Source organism: Cyprinodon variegatus, unplaced genomic scaffold, assembly GCF_000732505.1.
Source record: "Cyprinodon variegatus isolate N-32 unplaced genomic scaffold, C_variegatus-1.0 Scaffold478, whole genome shotgun sequence".
NCBI lineage: Eukaryota > Metazoa > Chordata > Actinopteri > Cyprinodontiformes > Cyprinodontidae > Cyprinodon > Cyprinodon variegatus.
In genome coordinates this window covers 614,613-633,170 of record NW_015150931.1, presented here as the reverse complement: position 1 = coordinate 633,170, position 18,558 = coordinate 614,613, and the positions used below count along the sequence as shown (strand labels likewise).

The window sequence follows — 18,558 nt, the reverse complement described above, 5'->3', positions numbered from 1 at the left end:
AATGTTTGGAGCATTGGAGCTCCCTGATACACCATTAAATGAATGAGTGCCCACTTTTTAAAGCCAACTCTTTTTCTCAAGATGCTTTTCAGCTTTTCAGAGAGTGGATAGCTCTATAGACAATTTTCCACCCAAACAGCCCTTCATTGTTGCAATTTTTGTTAAAGAACCAGCAGACAGTTCAGTGAAAGGTAATTCTGTCATTTTGGATTTTTCGGTCTGTGGCTGCTGAAGACATGTAATTAATTTATGCAAAAAAGACAGAGCTGCTGTTATTTCATATCCCTTTGTCTAAAATTCTTGCCTTGCACCCACCCCCCCCCACACACACACACACACACACACACACACACATACACTTTACCATGTCTTTCTCCTCCTCTGTCCTTGCTAATCTCCTGTTTTGAAAAATGGAAGAGTCAGCTGCTTTATATGCATGATTATCAAACACTGCTAAATTAACAATTAGAGGATGGAAATGGGCATTTGGAAATAGAATTTCACACAGAATTGTAATAGAAAAACACACATACAACTATACCTCTAGTTGTCCAACACAAGACACAAGGTCATGGCATTTTCATATCAGGATGGGATGAAAATAGAAAGAGGGCCATGAGCTGGACAGACTGAGGCACAATGAGTCAGTGGGCTGATAACGCAGATGGACTGAATCAGTGGGCTGAATGCAGGAGGCAGTTTTATGTGCGTGTCTGTCTGTGTGGTGCTGTCTTTCAGAGGGAAGACTACAGGGAGGACATCAGAGAAAGATGTTTCTGGGTTTTTAAAGGGGTCCCTGCAGGTGGGGAACACCAGGCCTGCAGGTCCCTGTGGATGTATGATGTTCTCTTGTCCCCCAACCACCTTTACTTTCACAGCACCATGTCTAAAAATAGCCTTTCTTTTTTTATTCCATCTAGATTCCTCCTCACTTGTGCACACAATCATAAACACACACTGAAATGTAAAATGTTAAGACAATGGTGGTTTTTGGAAGAATAAGGTTCTGGAGAGGTCTTTCTCACAGCAACAAAAAAAAAAAGGATTCTCCTTTTTTGTTTGCAAAAGGAGTAAATGGTAAGGAGATCCAATTTTTAATTTAAAGAGTTTAATCCTTTCAAATTAAATTAGGCAATAAAATTTTTAAAGTCTCATAGGTTATAAACCATGCTTTCATTTTTTTTTTTCAAAATACATTATTAACCCTAAGTTATTAATTTTATAAATTTAAGCATAGTTCAGATTCCTTAAAAACAGCAAAGAAACTTTAGATATATACTTTTTTGCAAATGAGAATCTCAAATTGGTAGTTTAATCAGCACCTTTTACTCTGTTATTCCAAAATTATTTCAATGCAAACCATTTACTATCTTTATGTTTCATCATTTCCCATTTATTGCAAATAAGGTCTCTGTATCACTTCTTTGCTCGCTTTGAGGTTGTACCACCAGCGGGGTCCACACTGCAGGCTACACCCCTCGACAACCAGACCTTCACTGTAGAGACACAGGAGGTGAGGAGAGTCCTGAGAGCAGTGAACCCACGCAAAGCTGCTGGACCTGACGGGGTGACTGGGAGGGTGTTGAGAGACTGCGCAGACCAGCTAGCGGGGATTTTCACTGCCATCTTTAACCAGTCCCTCTCCCAGTGCTCCATCCCACCTTGCCTGAAGTCCTCCACCATTATCCCTCTGCCTAAACAGAAAAACATTACCAGCCTTAATGACTACCGGCCAGTAGCACTCACACCCATCATCATGAAGTGCTTCGAGAAACTGGTACGGGGTCATATCATTTCACACCTGTCCCCCACACTCGATCCTCACCAGTTTGCCTACAGGGCCAACCGGTCCACGGAGGATGCCATCGCCACTGCCCTGCACACCACGTTGACCCACGTGGAGCAGCGGGGGAGCTACGCAAGGCTGCTCTTCTTAGACTTCAGCTCGGCGTTCAACACTATAATCCCGAGCCGGCTGGTGAGCAAACTGGGAGACCTGGGTCTCCCCAACAGCACCTGTAGTTGGATTATGGATTTTCTGACAGACCGCTCCCAGAGGGTGAGAGTAGGACACCACCTGTCCTCTCCAGTGAGGACCAGCACGGGTTCTCCACAGGGCTGTGTGCTGAGCCCCCTCCTCTACACCCTCTACACCCACGACTGCACCCCCACCTACCCGAGCAACACCATCATCAAGTTTGCAGATGACACCACGGTGGTGGGGCTCATCTCAGGAGGGGATGAGACAGCTTACAGGACGGAGGTGGAGCATCTGTCAGCATGGTGCATGGACAATAATCTGACTCTGAACACCTCCAAGTCAAAAGAGCTCATTGTTGACTTTCGGAGGTGTAAACAGGACACACAGCCCATCATCATTAACGGGGAAAGGGTGGAGATGGTGCCAGTCTTCAGGTTCTTGGGCACCCACATCAGCGAGGACCTGACGTGGACTTCCAACTCCACGGCGATCCTGAAGAAGGCGCAGCAGAGACTACACTTCCTGAGGACTCTCAGGAAGAACAAACTACGACCAGAGCTGCTGCGGACCTTCTATCGCTGCACGGTGGAGTCGGTGCTGAGCTGCGGCATCTCGCTGTGGTTCTCCAGCTGCACTGCAGCAGAGAAGAAGCAGCTCCAACGGGTCATCAACACCGCCCAAAGACTGACTGGCTGCCCTCTCCCCTCCTTGGAGGAGATTTACTCCACCCGCTGCCTCAGGAGAGCCCGCAGCATCATCAGGGACCCCTCACACCCCGGTCACCATCTCTTTGAACTGCTCCCATCTGGGAGACGCTTCAGGGCAATAAGAACTAAAACAACCAGACTGAGAAACAGTTTCTTTCCTAGAGCTGTTGTTGCCCTGAACGCCTCACGTACAATTTAACAACGGTAACAATCAATAATGCTACCTCACGTGCAATAACCTGTACCCGCTACCTCAGGAGAGCCCGCAGTATCCCTTTTTAAACTTTTTTCGTATTTATTTATTTATTTAATTTTATTTTTTTATTTTATATTTTTAAATTTGCACTGATTGCTTGTACTGTGTTTTTTTTTCTTTTTCAAGTAATTTCGTTGCACCCCTGTGGAGCAATGACAATAAAGATTTCTGATTTCTGATTCTGATGGCGGTTATCAAAATGGGCCAGAAAGAAATGCGAGTGCTTTTTTCTCTCCTGTATTCCTTATGGCTATTCAACGAGGCTTCAAAGTTGATTTTATTTTATCTTTAAATAGATATTTTTGTGATGCACTACTGTATATGAAACACTGACTGTCAGCTCAAACCGTTCACTCTCACATGGCTTATATTAGATTCATCACAACATTGTCAACAGCAGAGCAATTCTTGGTGTCTGCAAACGTGACATCTGTGCTTTAACAATGGATAAACAGAGCATGATCAGGAATAATTTTGAAGCTAGAGGGACTGAGATATGCCAATGGAATAGAATTAGATAGAACATTATGGAATCCATAGTATAATAATTTTATGGTCTAACAGTGCGGTTAATGAAAGAAAAAGACAAAAAATACTTCACATTATTTGTTAAGAACCTCCAGTATTAAAAAATCTATTTATAGACAAGTCATTCAAAAATATGCTGTTTATTTAGGAGATATGGCTAAGTATGATAGGGTTGGAAGGCAATGGCTTTTTCAGTTAAACAGCACCATCTTGTGGTCTCTTCTAAGTTTTAAGCTATGATGGCAAATGAATCAACATGGCTTTTTCTGGTAACCTAAGGCAGTCATATACATGTTCTCAAAGATGGTGCATGAAAAAAATGTGTTTAATATTTTACAAAATTGGATCCCTATGTTCACTTTTTCATTAATCGTTTAGTCTGAGCAAGCTTAACCATATGTTGGCCCCCTTGCTGCTTATTCTTGATAGCATAGCATTTGTCATCTGCTAATCCACGACGTGATTCTCTTAATCCACCACATCATAGATTGTTTCTCCGGCTGTGGCTGGCTGGATGTGCTCTCTTCATCCGCTGGCTCCGAGCTCGTCTGCCTGGCTGTGTGTTTCCTGGACGGGGTCGCCTTTTACAGCTGCTTGTATCTCTGCTTCTGTCTCCTTGAACCCCGGTCGGCCTCAGCAGATGGCCGCTCACACTGAGCCTGGTTCTGCTGGAGGTTTCTTCCTGTTAAAAGGGAGTTTTTTTCCTCTCCACTGTCGCTACAAGCATGCTTAGTTTGAGGGATTGTATTTGAGTCAATGAGTCACAATCGGCTGGTTTGCCTTAGATAGAAAACTTTGAACCAATCTGACTGTATGATCTGGTGAACTGTAAAGTGCCTTGAGATGACATTTGTTGTGAATTGATGCTATATAAATAAACTGAACTGATCATAGCAATTATAATACATGGAACTCTTGTAGGATAGAAATAAACCAGTTTAAGAGGATTTAAGTGTTCTGACGGTAAGTATCCATCTAAAGCTGGTTAAATAAACAATAAATAAATACATATATACATAAAAAAGTGAACCAACAAGCTGGTTGGATTGTTTAAGAAATGCTGAAAGAAATTGTGAGCATAGAAAATATCCCTTATATTTTTACCTCACAGTAAAATATAATAGGCTTATTTATGAGTTCTGAGATAACGAGGCATAAGCTGAAACTTAAGCAAAAAGCTTTAGGTTACATTATAAGGTGTTATACTAGGCTCAATCATATTTTATATATATTAATTTAATACTGTCACTTTCTAAACGTTTAATTTACGTAAACATGATTATTCTTAATTTTATATTATAATTAATAATTAAAGTATTGTTTTGTAGGAACGGTGGTTTAACGCTTATGTTGTCAATCGAGACCGGAAGTGGGGTGCTAACGTTACGTCACTTTCCCTAACAGCGCGAAAAACTACATTTCAACATTTGGCCAAAAGTGCTGCCGCTGTCCTCGGTGAGAAGGTCCACTTTCATTTAATGTGAGTAAGGAGCGCTGCTTTGAGTCTTATTACTGTCAGGGTCTCTTTCTGGCAGTGGAGCACTTCGGAAAGGATTAAAATAGCTGCCGAATCGATGATGACAAAAGTTAGCTAACTTTAAAGCTAAGCATTTCTAGCTTGTCGATAATTACTTCTCAGCGTGTAATGCTAAAGTGTGCGCTAATTTTATTGGCTTTTCCGCCTCATTTTTATTGCTTTGAATAACATAAAAGCGAAACTATTGTTGATCACTGACCACAAAAGCACTTGCCAACACTGTGTCTTATGGTGCTAATTAAAGTGCTTAAACTAATAAAAAGCTAACATATAATACAGTGTGGTTACAATAAAGTTTTACCTCCAGCTGGTTTGTTGAAGCAAAGAATAGAATATTGTCTATTTGATCGGAAGTGAGTAAAAATAATAATTAAAAAAAATGTTTGAAAGAATTTATAATTGAATTGCCGTAGCTCTTTTATTATGATTAGAATAAGATTTATGCATTTATGCAAAGCATTTTAATTTGTATTTTATACATTATATGTAGACATTTTAAAATGTATTGTTTTATTATAGATAATTCATTGCAATCACCCAGAGAACCATGGTCCACATTCTTCTTTCTGTCAATTTAAACCATTCTATTCTGAAGAACCTGGTTATATTATTTACTAGTCATAAAAAAAATTCTTATTAGTAATTGTTATCTAGTCAATACATTAAGAAGTTATCCTACAGTGTGGTGCAGTTTTTTAAAGAATACAAATATAACAAATGTGTGTGTTGTGTGCTTTGTTGCAAAAATTATGTCTTGCAATTCCTTGAATTTAGTTTGGAATCAGAATTGTATTTATTGTCACTATTCATGAACAGGAGCATAAATATATATATATATATATATATATATATATATATATATATATATATATATATATAAAAAAGCTAAATTGGTGTTGGCCATCGTTACTTTCCCAGCATAACAAGATATTAATGGCCAAAACTGGAGTCATAAAGTGCAGTAAATAGGGACTAAATGGAGTGGTGGCTTTTAGGGCTGCAATTAATGAATGTTTTTTTTTTTTTTTTTTTTTTTTTTATTAATCCATAAATAATCAGATAGCCAAAGATTCCTTAAAGAAGACTTTTTACAGAATTAAACCAGGGGAAACTAAAACTTTTCCCCTTGAGGAGTTCTGGATAGAGCATATTGACAGACTAATATATATATATTTTTAATCTTGTATGCAAAATTTTGATATATTTTTAACAATTGTGGTACAATTACTACTCTAAATATGGGTCGCTATGTCAGCTAAAGAAATGTTTTCGAGTCTCTACACTCCAGTTAACGGTTAATCGATTACTAAATTAGTGTACAATTATTATGATAATGGATTAATTACGATAAATCTGATTGTTTCAGCCCTAGTGGCTTTGACAACCTTAAAGAAGAAGCTGTTTTTTATTCTTTTAGTCCGTGTGTTTTTGCCAAGAAAATAATTTGTTCATTCAACCCAAGAAATAGCTTTCTGAGGGTTGGGGGAACTTGCATGGGACATCTCTGCTAACAAACTATCAAGAATTATTGATCTTCATAATACCTTTTTGTACAACTAAAGTGCCTTTTTCCTTCTCTCTATGATAAAGAAAAAATGTCCAAAATAGATAAAATGAGCATCCTCGGGGTGAGGAGCTTTGGGGTTGAGGATAAGGACAAGCAAGTCATCAGTTTCTTTACACCTTTGACTGTTCTGGTGGGACCCAATGGAGCAGGGAAAACGGTAGGAGAACATGAAGATAAATCAAAGTAGAAAGCATAAAAGAAGTTTGCTAAATACTTTTAGTTTATTTACAATTGTTTTAAATCTCATTTTTAAAATGTGATCCCTGTATTTTTGTGTTTTTAGACTATAATTGAATGCCTCAAGTATGCAACATCGGGGGAACTTCCTCCTGGATCTAAAGGAGGAGCCTTTGTTCATGATCCAAAGGTGTGTTGCTGAATATCTCATCAGACCAACTCAACTCATAGTTTTAAGAAAAATAGGTGCAAAGTACGTAAATTTTTATATAGAGTGCTTGTATGAAATCTAAATATTTACTTCTTATGCTATTTTCACACTGATTTGAGCAGTGAAGAAGCATCTGCTGCCCTGATGCTTGTGCTGCTCTTGTGTTCAATGGCAGAGAGTTGCTTTGCTGTATTTGCTGTAATGAGTGGGTTAAAAGTATTTTTACTATGATTTTAAGTAAAAAAAAAAAAAAAAAAGTACACCTCAAAACATTGTCTGTGCAGTCAGTTCAAGATTACGATCCTACCTTAAAATATTATTGCACAGTCGGAGCCACGCAGATCCCCGAATAACGTCAGTAGCTCCCCCAAACCAGCCTGCCTCTTGGGGATATTGGACTACTGTTCATGGTGGTTGGAAGTAGATATTAGCATTTTTCAGGTATATAGTTCAAACTGCAAGCACTGGAATAATAATAATAGCGAACATATTTTGCCAGCAGGTTTCGACATTTAAAGACAATTTAGGTATTAATAAACTATTTCATGGGAGTGATTATAGCGCTTGCTTTTCTTTGTACATGAAAAAATTATCTCCTTTTCCTCTGACATTGTAAACCTAATGGAGTTTAACCACGTTTATACAGCGGGTAACATAAGTATTGATATATTAATAGACAAAACTTTATTTCTGGACATCTATGATTTGATTTCTTTGTATGTATAGATTGCATGTATTGTTACTGACATCTGGTGGAAGTGTTATGTCAATAGCACCTCTAGAAATATATTTACTGAGAAAAATGGTGGTGTCCAATACTTATTTCACCTGCATTATATATAGAGAGGGAGGGAGAGAGAGAGAGCTAGCTAGCTCCCAGATCAGCTTCTCTGATTGGTTGATGTGGTGCGTCGAGCAGCTAAAGTTCCAATTTTCCAGCATCAGAAGCAGCTTATACTTGAGTTGGTGCTGAGTGTTTCGCACCTCTGACCCTTAAATGCTCATGAGGCGCTTCTCCTGCTGCTTGCGACGCGCTGCAGGACCTTTTGATGCGCCTTGCTATGCTTTAACCATAGACTGCGCATGTAACTTGTCACCTTCTGCTGCTCAAATCTTGTTCGGTGTGTAAGTAGCATTATTGATTTCATTCCCTCTAAAATGTATAAAGAGTCTAATCTACTTTTAATATTCACACAAGACCAATATTTTTTAGCAGTCTTCTTAAAATTCTTCTAGAATGGTTTATGATTTCTGAAATAAAAAATAATATTTTAATTAGAGAGAGATTGGTCTGTCTGACTTTGCTAAAGGATGTTGCCGGTGGGTGATATTTTATTTATGCCTGAAGTAATCTAATGTCATTACAGGATGCCCATGAGACTGACGTTCGAGCTCAGATCCGACTCTTATTCTCAGATGTAAATGGAGAAAAAGTCTCCATCCAGCGCTCCATGTCCTGCACTCAAAAAGCAAAGAACTACTCTTTCAAAAGCTTAGAGCAGGTTATCACTAGAATAAAGTAAGACACTTTGAGTAAAACACTGCACTCTTTTGCCCAATGTGGGAAAACCTTGATACTGAAAATGTTTTTCTTTTGATTTATTATCTGTAGAGATGGTAAAAAAGTAAGTCTTCCCTCCAAGTGTGGTGAGCTGGACAGAGAGATGATTTCTGCTTTAGGAGTATGCAAGCCCGTGCTGAATCATGTCATCTTTTGTCATCAAGAAGAGTCCAACTGGCCACTTAGTGAGGGCAAAGCACTTAAAGAGAAATTTGACTCCATCTTTGCTGCAACTAAGTGAGTCCAACAAGCGTTTCTAGTTTAATAAATGTCCAAATATTCAATTTTGATAGATAATTATTTACATTGAAACAAGTAACGCTATTTATTAGTATTTGTTTTAAACAGACAGCACACTTTAAATCATGTATGTTCTACTGTTAGATATATTAAAGCTCTAGAGACAATGCGACAGCTGCGCCTCAAACAAAATCAGACCGTCAAAGAATGCCAAGTGGAGTTACGCTACCTGAAGCAGAACAAGGAGAAGGCTCAGCAGATCAGGGAGACCGTGGCCACCAAAGAAGCTCAGCTGATGGCCTCCAAAGACAGTGTCCAGCAGATAGAGAGCCAGATTGATCCCCTTGAGGTGTGTGAAATGCTATTTTTATTATAAAGCTGGTTTATAGTAAATTAATTGTTGGTTTTAAAGTTTGTTCAGTATTTTACCCTGATGCTCAATGTTCATATTTAATGTCAGAATCGAATCATAGAAATTGACCAGAAACTGGGGAAGGTGATGAAGTTAGACAATGACATAAAGGCTTTGGACAGCAGGAAGAAACAAATGGAGGAGGACAACAAGGAGCTGGAGGAAACCATGGAGCAGGTAAAGATGACCTTACCATGTAACGTATGTAAAAAGGAAATGTTAGGTTCACCTTTATAGATTGTTCCTACAAGACCGGAGCAGAAGTAGTGACTTTGGAAATTTGGAATGTTGATAATATAGCGGAGAACAGTTTTAAAGGGTTTTTTGTGATTGTTTAGGATGATTTGTACTTAAAAAGGTGCGACGCAAAGATGAATGTTAGTGGTAAAGATGCATACAGGTTGGGCTAATGTAAAAAGTTGTTTTCCATAGAAGTAAATTATATTTAATTATATCAGTCTTAAATTATTATGTGGTCTTTATTTATGGTCTCTGAATTGAAAAGAATGTGCATTTCAAATGATAGGAATACAGTATTTTTGCAATAATGTGACCCTTTGATGTCTCTAGAATTTACATCAATAAAAAAAGGAAATGGGCTCTATGCACAACTCCATCACTTCCAAAATTTAAGGCAGCTTTTTGCCGTTTCTCAATCCACAAGAACGCAAGCATGGACTCATGTTCTTGCCGATTATGTTTTTGACAAGAACACAGGAAAGTATGGACTGGAGGAGAACATGAGCACGCAGAAAAAATATGGGTCAATTGAAAAAGAAGCGCACTAGTGACGTCACCATATTCATAGCTAGTCTGGAGCTACATGTCAACTCCTGTTATAAATAATCTCTAGATAATAATAAATTCTTCCTTTTTTCATTAAGTGAGGGAACAATGATAAACAGACAGAAAAACACAAATCAAATTAATTTTTTGCCAAATAAAACAGAAAAAACTCCAACAGAGCCAACGGTACTTCATACACGGCTCTACCGAGAGAGGGCTTCTGCAGATGGGCTAAGGTTAGTCCTGGCTGCGGTGAGCCTCTGAGGGCCACTGGTTGCTGTGGTCCTTTCAACATCGAACTTGTTTTTAAATCCCAAACTGAATCAGTAAATGGATCATATAGTGACGCTTATAAGTATAATGTTCTCGCCTCAAATTATCTTAAAGCGCACTTTTATAGAACAGCTACAGAAAAGTTAACATTTAACTTAATAATCTGAGCTCTGCGAGCGCTAATGTTGAAGCTGCTGCTACCGCAGTGCATGCTGGGACAAGTGTCAATCAAGAGAACCGCAAGTCTGCTCTGATGCATACATGGTAAAGAGAGAGGGGAGAGAGCATCCTGTCCATTCTCAGTCTTGTGTTCTTGTGAATTGGAACAGTGCTAGGGCTGAGGCTGATGATGTTGCACAAGCACACAAGAACGCACAAGTACACGTATTGAGAAATAAACTTTCTTTCCTATCTTTTTGTACTGGTTGAACTGATTAATACAGGTGTGCCGGATTTCAGTCACCGTGGCCAGACTCACCTGGATAGATAAATATTTTTTCATTTTTCATTTTATTCTGGATAGATTCAAACTACATTTTGTTGCTTTAAACTTGTGACAGGATAATGGCAACAAAGTTGAATTCTATTCTAATCAGTTCACCCAGTAATGAAAGACAGGAAACGAAGGAGCCGCCTTAAGTCCACGAAGTAGTGGAGTTGTGCATAGCGCCTATTACAACCAGTTTATAGAAACATTAATAAATGTCTTTGCTTATAATAAAGTGATCAGAGCAAATCCAGACCACGTTACATGTCTTGTGTTTCCTCTATAATGGCCAGCAGCACTCTTCAACTCACGCTGCTTAGTGGCAACGTTTGCTTATCTTCACTTCTTCTGATGTAATGAAAATTTCTTTCCTCTGTTTTAATGTGGCAATTTTTACACTGCTGACCAATAATCAAGCCTTGCGGTTTTCTTACATGCAATCATCGTCTGGGAAACACTTAAAGCTAATAAAAACAAAAGATTAAACTGACAATCATTCATCTGTTAAATGACTAACTGCAACCAATCCTATTGCTGATATTGCTTAGCTATCACTAGTAGAAGGTTACAGCTGGGTTACTGCCACAACAAATAATGATAGACTATGCCCCAGGTAAAGGTGCTTAACATAACTTTTATTCAAAATAAAGCAATAAGTAAAAAGAAAAAAAAACTAAGGCAAGTGATGCAAGGAAAACAAATATCAGGCTTAAATGTGCAGCTGAGCAGCAGCAGCTGAGCCAACAACCGATAGCTGGGAAGACAGCAATTTAGAATCTTATGCTTAGATTATAAGCAGCTGGGGAGACAACGGGAAAAAGGACAGCTCCCCAGGCCTCAACAGGAGCCAAAACATCAACTAAGTAGTCTAAAATCAAACAAGACATTTGTAAATATACGTAGGGAGTTGATGGAAAAAAGATAAAAATGTAGATTCGGCAGATCAAAACAGCAATCACTTCTGAAGCAGCTCTCTGCTAATATCCCCTAAAAAGTGTTCAATATCTGTTATACCTGTTATACTGTTTTATTTAGAAGTTATGTTAAACTGTCAAAATCAGCTAAACCCACTTTTACTTTCTTGGAAAACCTTCCAGTACTTTACTTTCTAACAATCCAAGCAGGGTATGACACCTTTCCTCTGGAGTTAATGGAACTATTAGAGATAATAACTTCGCTGACTTATGTTGAAAAACTTCAGATTATAAAACATATTCTGAATTATAAATATATATAATAGTTATAAACATTTAGATTATGGAAGGTGGTTTCCTTTTAGCAAACGAGTGGTTATCCATATTTCTTGCACTCTTTATGAGTACTGGCCTGTTGTAAAATATTTTGCCACCTCAAGTTAGTTTTTTTATTTTATTTTTATTTTGTAAAAATGTATGATCTTATGAAATTATGTTTATATTAAATGGAATAAGATGACTATCATGTCAAAAATTATTTCATTATCAATACTTTATTCATTATCAGCTTGAATGGATTGATTAAATTAAACATTTATTATGATTATAGAAGCAGCAAGTCTTGATAAACATAAGTGAGCAATACAGAGAAAAAAACTAAAACTATTCTGCTAATGTAATGAAAAAAACTTTTTTCCACCTGTCTCAGTGATTTAGATTTTTTTATGTATAAAATAAAATCCTATTGCTTTTTCTGAAAAGGAGAAGGTGGTAGCTACTTATTGAATCCAACCTTTAATTAAAACTCTTTTTTTGTATCGGTAGAGTGTTTTCTTATTTTTAAACATTTGGCTGATATCGGAGGAGTTTCCAATATCAGTATTGGTGTGGGAAATTCCTCGCTTTTCTAGGATGGTAGTTTTGAAGGCAAAGTCAAAGGACCAACATGAGGAACAACACAAACAATTTTTTGCTTGTTTTCTTAGCCAAAAAGTTGGCTTTTATTTTAATACCATATAAGTAGGTGCACAACATAAAAAAAGAAGTGGGAACTTTTTTGAATTACACTTGGCTTGTTAAAAAGAAAGATCTCATATTTGTTCCTTGGAGTAGATTAAAAAGAAAAAAGGAAAACTTTAAAAAATTGCAAATTGTTTAGCTCTCTTTCATTTATGCATATGATAAGTAAATTGCTCTTTTCTTTTCTGCATGTTTAATTTATAGCTAATTGATATTATTTAGTGTTTTAGTTTTAAATGCAAAATATATTATGCTGGTTCCAGTGTTAACATTTGCACATATGTTTAAAAACATTTTAAACCTTTTGCACTATGCTTTTGTTGTGTTGTGACCGCCTAAAATGGCATCACAGCCCTGAGTTCTTTGGTTATGTTTCAATTGGTACATTTTATTCATGGGAGCTTTGATATAAACATTTTGCTTAGCTTTACTTAAGCTCTTAACAAACAAACCACTTGTACTGCAGGTGTTTCAGGGTTCAGATGAGGAACTGCAGGAGATCTACCAGAACCACCAGAGGACAGTGAGGGAGAAGGAACGCCGGCTCACAGACTGTCAGAAAGAGCTGGAGCGAGCTGGTCGGGAATGTCAGAGACTCAATAGAGTAAAGTCGGATCTCTTAGTTGAACAAGGTAATTAGATTGTAGATTAAAACAGCTTGATGTAAAATGATTATAGGAAGTATCGATCACTTTTGTCACAAATAAATCAGCTTGATCTATTAAGCCTTATATGAGGTTGATAGACTCATTTGTTTCAATATAATGAGATGTTAAAGTGATTTGCTTTGGCTGCACAGCAACAGCTATTTGCAGTGCTGCCTTGCAGCTAAAAGACCCTTAGTTTAAATTGTTTGCATGGGCTTTTAATAGTTAATCCACTTCGTTCCCACAGTTACTGGTAAGTATTTATTTGTTAGGATTGTTAAAAAGCTGTGTCTGGGCAAAATGAGACGTAATACTTAAGCATTTTTATTAGCTGTCGCTTCCCATTAAGTTTAATGTACCCTAAAAAGGCTGGAGAGATGAGTGGTTGTAAATGCTTCTTCAAGGCACTGTAGAAATTTAAGAACAAAGAACACTTCATTCTTTTTTCTTCATCAACCATAATTAGTCTGGTTTACATTTCGGCAATTATTTCCTTTAGAAATGCATCCTTTAAATGTTGTTCCCTTAAGTGTATCTGTGTACAACCTTTGCAATTAAAGATGAGACAATCTTATTTTCTACTCAGGTCGTCTTCAGCAGGAAGCCGATCGCCATACCCAGAACATCAGGAGCCGCGATACTCTGGTGAGAGGAAGGATGGAGGAACATACTTACACTGACTCACTGAGGATACATACAGTAGATGATTTCTCCATTAGAGAGAGTTAAAAAAGTTACTAAATGAAGCTCAAGAACTTCTGAGAATATTTTTTTTTTCTGCTGTAATTAAAGATTACAAGAAAAATATAAGTTACCGTTGTTTACCTCTTATCCTTTCTATCTCTCAGGTTCGCTCTCTGTCATCCCATCTGGAGATGGAGGGTTATGACCGGCCGCCCTTCACTTCTCTGCAGCTTGAAAGCTTTCATCGCCACATCACACAGAGACTGGAGCAGGAGAAAGAAACACTCAGGCAGATTCTAGTAAGAATTACTTAAAAACTAACAGACTCCAGGTTAACTTCCTGGACCAATAGCTGTTGCGTTTCCTGATTTGTTTTTCTCATAAAAAAGCAAATAATTATCAACTTTACCTAAATTCTATAATGTATTGAATAAAGGAATTTAACTACATATATACTTTCAAGAACCATGTCAAATTGCTTTTTGCTCTTCATGGTGTTGTAGGCTGATTTGCAGGAAAAGGAGCAACAGAAGCAGCAATCTATCGATGAACTGAGGGATAAGAAGACGGGCCTTGAGAGAACAGTCGAGTTGAAGAGGGATATGCAAGGAAAAAAGCAACAGGAACTAAGGAATGTCAGGGCAGATCTGCAGAAGCTTGAAGGGTCCTCTAGTCGGCTGCAAGAGCTGGAAAATGAATTGGCCAAAGCTGTAAGTTACTGTACACTCTTTGACACGTTTATGGCACACATCTTGAGTTATCCCAATTTTACTGTCTTGTTCGTCTAAAAAGATTAATAATCTTGTAATTATTACAAAGGACTTTAAATTGAATAATGAGATAAGAATAATAAGACTCACATGATTTGGTATAATAATTCATAGATCTATCAAATTCTTAGATCTTTAAAATATAATGAAATATTGTTATAACCTAATAGCATTAGTTAGGTCAGTGGTTTACTATAAATAACATGTTATGGGGGAAATAAGTTTACTTTCCTTGATTACACTTTCCTTGTAATGGTTAAAATATCATTCCTTTGTTCGGTTTATGTCATCAACATTTGTACTGAACCAACTTTATAATGAAATATTCGCTTTAGAATTGAATATAAAATCGGAATTAAACTTTTTGACTGAATCATATTGTTCTTATTCACCTTGAGCCCCAACAAATGATACTTTTTATTTTATTTTGACAAAAAAGTGTGGATGCATACGCCTTATCAAATAGTTAACATTTCATTGTTTTTTTGAAAAAGGTATCAGAAACTCCATATTTTCTTCAGTCCTGTAATAGTAATGTGTGTTTAATAAACCACTTTGTTGTTTTTTTTTAAAAAGAACATACTTTTATAGTTTGTTGGGGAGTATATTTAATTAATGATTTTTGAATCTGCAATTGATATATAGATCCAAACATAATGATAAAACCAGCAAATATTTTAAGATTTTTTCACAATTTTATGCATCTTTAATTTATTTATAACAAACTAATAGTTTTTGTCATATTCATTTTAAAATTGTATCGCTCTGTGTTGGGTTTTGTCTTCAGGAAGGGGATCTGCAACGTGCCGTTCAGAGTTCCAACGTTGAAGAGCTGCGGACTGAGATTGAGGAACTTCAGAAAGAGAAAACTGAGCTTAACCGAGTGCAGAGGCAGCTCGATGAGGAGATGCAGATGCTCAACGCGCACACAACTGCTCGCACGCAGATGGACATGCTGAAGAAAGATAAAGTATGAATTTATTGCTTTTTATTGTATAGTTATTTTTATCGATTTTCTTTTGACATAATTTCGACCTGGTGAAACTATATAATCTAATTCTTTTTGAGCCTCTATTTTAACTCTTTTTCTTTTGGTCTCTCTCTTTTAAATGCTGTTCCTAACCTCTGTCCTTTTGTGTCTTCTATTCCATCCTTCTGACTTTTTCCAGATAGAGAAGGAGGAGCAGGTACGCAAAATAAAGTCTCGTCATGGTGACGAACTGGTGTCCCTCTTGGGCCATTTTCCCAACAAGCGAGAGCTGGAAGATTGGATCTATTCCAAGTCTAAGGAAATCAATAGCACCAGGAACAGACTTGCTAAACTTAAGTGAGTAAGGTTTATTTAAAAAGAAAACACATGATTAATCTAAATAGCTTTATAACATATATGTCTTAATGTTTCAATGAATTATAGCAAGGACTTGGCATCAAGTGAGCAGAACAAAAGTCATGTTACTTCAGAGTTGCGCAAGAAGGAGCAACAATTAACCAGCGATGAAGAGAAGTTCTTCAGTGTTTGTGGCAGTCAGGATCTGGAGCAGGATTTGGGAAAGCTGCAGGAAGATCTGGAGAAGATATCCAAACAAAGAGGTAAGAAAGTTTTGTGTGCAGCACCTTGTCTTGCTACTGAAATGGAGCAAGATAAACTTTCACTAGACAGAAGCAGAAGTAGACAGAACCACAAGTTTGGACTTATTGTTGAATTTTTGAGACAAGTAAGAAATTGTTTCCGGTATCCTATTTTAGTGATCTACAAATGTAATAACAGAGAGGACAGTTATTTTATTGAATATGGCATTGCAACAAACCATTATATAGAATATATAACATTAAATTATGCACCATAATAACACTAAATACAATGTCTGTTCAGTGTTCAGTGATTTGCAGGCAAAGATGAACATCTTGCCTCACCCATTTTATTAAACCTTGAGCTTGTTTTACTTGTTTTAATTTTTTTTTATTTGATGTCAGACAAAATACTCCCTGTCTCCAGCAGAATATTCTCTATTCTTGTGCAGAGCTGCCGTTAAAGTTTTGGAAACGAAGAACGTTTTAACAAATTTGCTGCTTGAGTGTTTGTGGATATTTCTGTTTGAAGGTTTTGTGACGCTAGGAAGCTGAGACTCTTGCAAGCGAATGTTCAAAGGGATTTAATGTCTTTGGACGGAGAGCTACAGCTCTTGACTGAGGCGTTTCAGTACATACATTTATACTTTACAAACCCCCTCTAACATTTGGTTGTTCCTAAGAAAAAACACTTCACAATTCACCAAGGACATACATTTTAGCCAGATAAACACTCAAAACAGGTCTCCCGTTCACATAGGAAGGAGGCTGTGTGGCCTAACTCTCATCTCTCATGACCTTTCCTTCACCGTTGTCCAGAGTAAGGAGGCCTCTGCTTTCTGTCCCCCTACCTTAAACAATACAGCATAGAGGCTGGTACAAAATTTCTCTGAACTCAATCCTATTCAGGCAGGAAGACTCAAAACATTTGATCTCACAAATAGGCCAAGAAAAAATATGCTTCCACACATTTGAACAGTAGTAAATGTTTGAACAGTAGTAAATGTTTATTTGTAATCTACTGAGGCTTTTCTTGAAGCATCATACGTCTTGTCAGCCCTTTCCCTCATAAAAAAGGTGTACAAAAGTCTCACTCCCATCGACTTGCTTCCTCAGATCCCTGGAATGGTTGGCACTCAGTAGCTTTGTTCAAACAACTCCTTCATTGATTGAATAAATTGTTTCAGGTGCAATTCTATGAGCAGCAGTTGTTTGGCACATGTTTCCTTGAAAGTTATCTGTGGCTAACAAAAGAGGGCCACCACAATGAATGCTGAAGTTTTTTTGTCAGTCTTATACAACCAGTATGCCAGAGTTTCTAATATTTCCTCCTTTTCCAATCGCCCTGATAAAGCCATGTTAGCAGGAGCTACAGCAGTGTACACCCAGTTCATCAGCCAACTGACAGAGGAGAGGGAGCCCTGCTGCCCTGTCTGCCAGAGGACTTTTCCTTCAGAATCTGATCTGCAGGAAGTTATCAGCGACATGCAATCCAAGTTACGGCTGGTTCCTGACAAGCTGAAGAACACAGAGCAGGACCTGAAGAGAAAGGAGAGGAAGAGGGATGAAATGATCTCCCTCAGACCTGTGAGGTATGTTGATTCAGGATAAAGCATAGAACTGACACGTGATCTAAAATTATCATGGAGCTGTATCACAACAAGACGGGGGGGTTGTAAAAACTATATGATCTTTTCCAGTTTTTGTATCTGTTTTAACACTCAATTAGCACCATGGCAATACCCATAGGCACTCTTAATTATCTGCATAAAAAACTTTTTTTACATAACCTTGTAAGATGATGATTAATGCTACATTTGATTAGCGAAACAATGTATATATATATTTTTTTTTTATATTTGTTTTACTCAAAGCTATTATTGATGATAAAGAAAACAAAAAAAGCAAATCTTGTCAATAAATTTATACATCTAGCAAAACTGATATTATTAGGGATGCAACGGTTTATGAAAACCGTCCGAACCGTTCGGTTCGACTGTCTCTGTTCGGTTCGCGTGTGTTGCGTTCGGTTCATGCGCTGCTCCTTTTTCTCATAGGCGAAGCTTTTACACTCCCGAGCAGAAGGTGGCGGTACTGCGACCAAAGCCAACCACCAGTAGTAAACAAGAAGAAGAAGTGAAGCAGCGTAGCCGGGTGTAGCAGAAAAAAATCCGTTGTTGTGAAGAATTGTGTGGGTATGGCGAGTGGGGAAGAACAGGAGTTGGAAGACG

The 18,558-nt window shown here is 37.6% G+C and overlaps 1 protein-coding gene across 1 annotated transcript in view; it reads left to right on the top strand.

Moving 5' to 3' along the window:
- The first annotated feature begins 4,842 nt into the window (after positions 1–4,842).
- The window catches only part of rad50 (RAD50 homolog, double strand break repair protein), a 38,848-nt gene continuing 25,132 nt past the window's right edge, over positions 4,843–18,558 (top strand). The window contains exons 1-15 of the mRNA XM_015389863.1: positions 4,843–4,952; positions 6,600–6,733; positions 6,860–6,943; positions 8,332–8,483; positions 8,577–8,762; positions 8,910–9,114; positions 9,226–9,354; positions 13,124–13,289; positions 13,891–13,949; positions 14,153–14,287; positions 14,492–14,698; positions 15,546–15,728; positions 15,928–16,085; positions 16,173–16,348; positions 17,682–17,919. Coding sequence (XP_015245349.1) covers positions 6,605–6,733; positions 6,860–6,943; positions 8,332–8,483; positions 8,577–8,762; positions 8,910–9,114; positions 9,226–9,354; positions 13,124–13,289; positions 13,891–13,949; positions 14,153–14,287; positions 14,492–14,698; positions 15,546–15,728; positions 15,928–16,085; positions 16,173–16,348; positions 17,682–17,919 — 2,207 coding nt within the window. The 5' untranslated portion in view covers positions 4,843–4,952; positions 6,600–6,604. The remainder of the gene's footprint in view (positions 4,953–6,599; positions 6,734–6,859; positions 6,944–8,331; positions 8,484–8,576; positions 8,763–8,909; positions 9,115–9,225; positions 9,355–13,123; positions 13,290–13,890; positions 13,950–14,152; positions 14,288–14,491; positions 14,699–15,545; positions 15,729–15,927; positions 16,086–16,172; positions 16,349–17,681; positions 17,920–18,558) is intronic.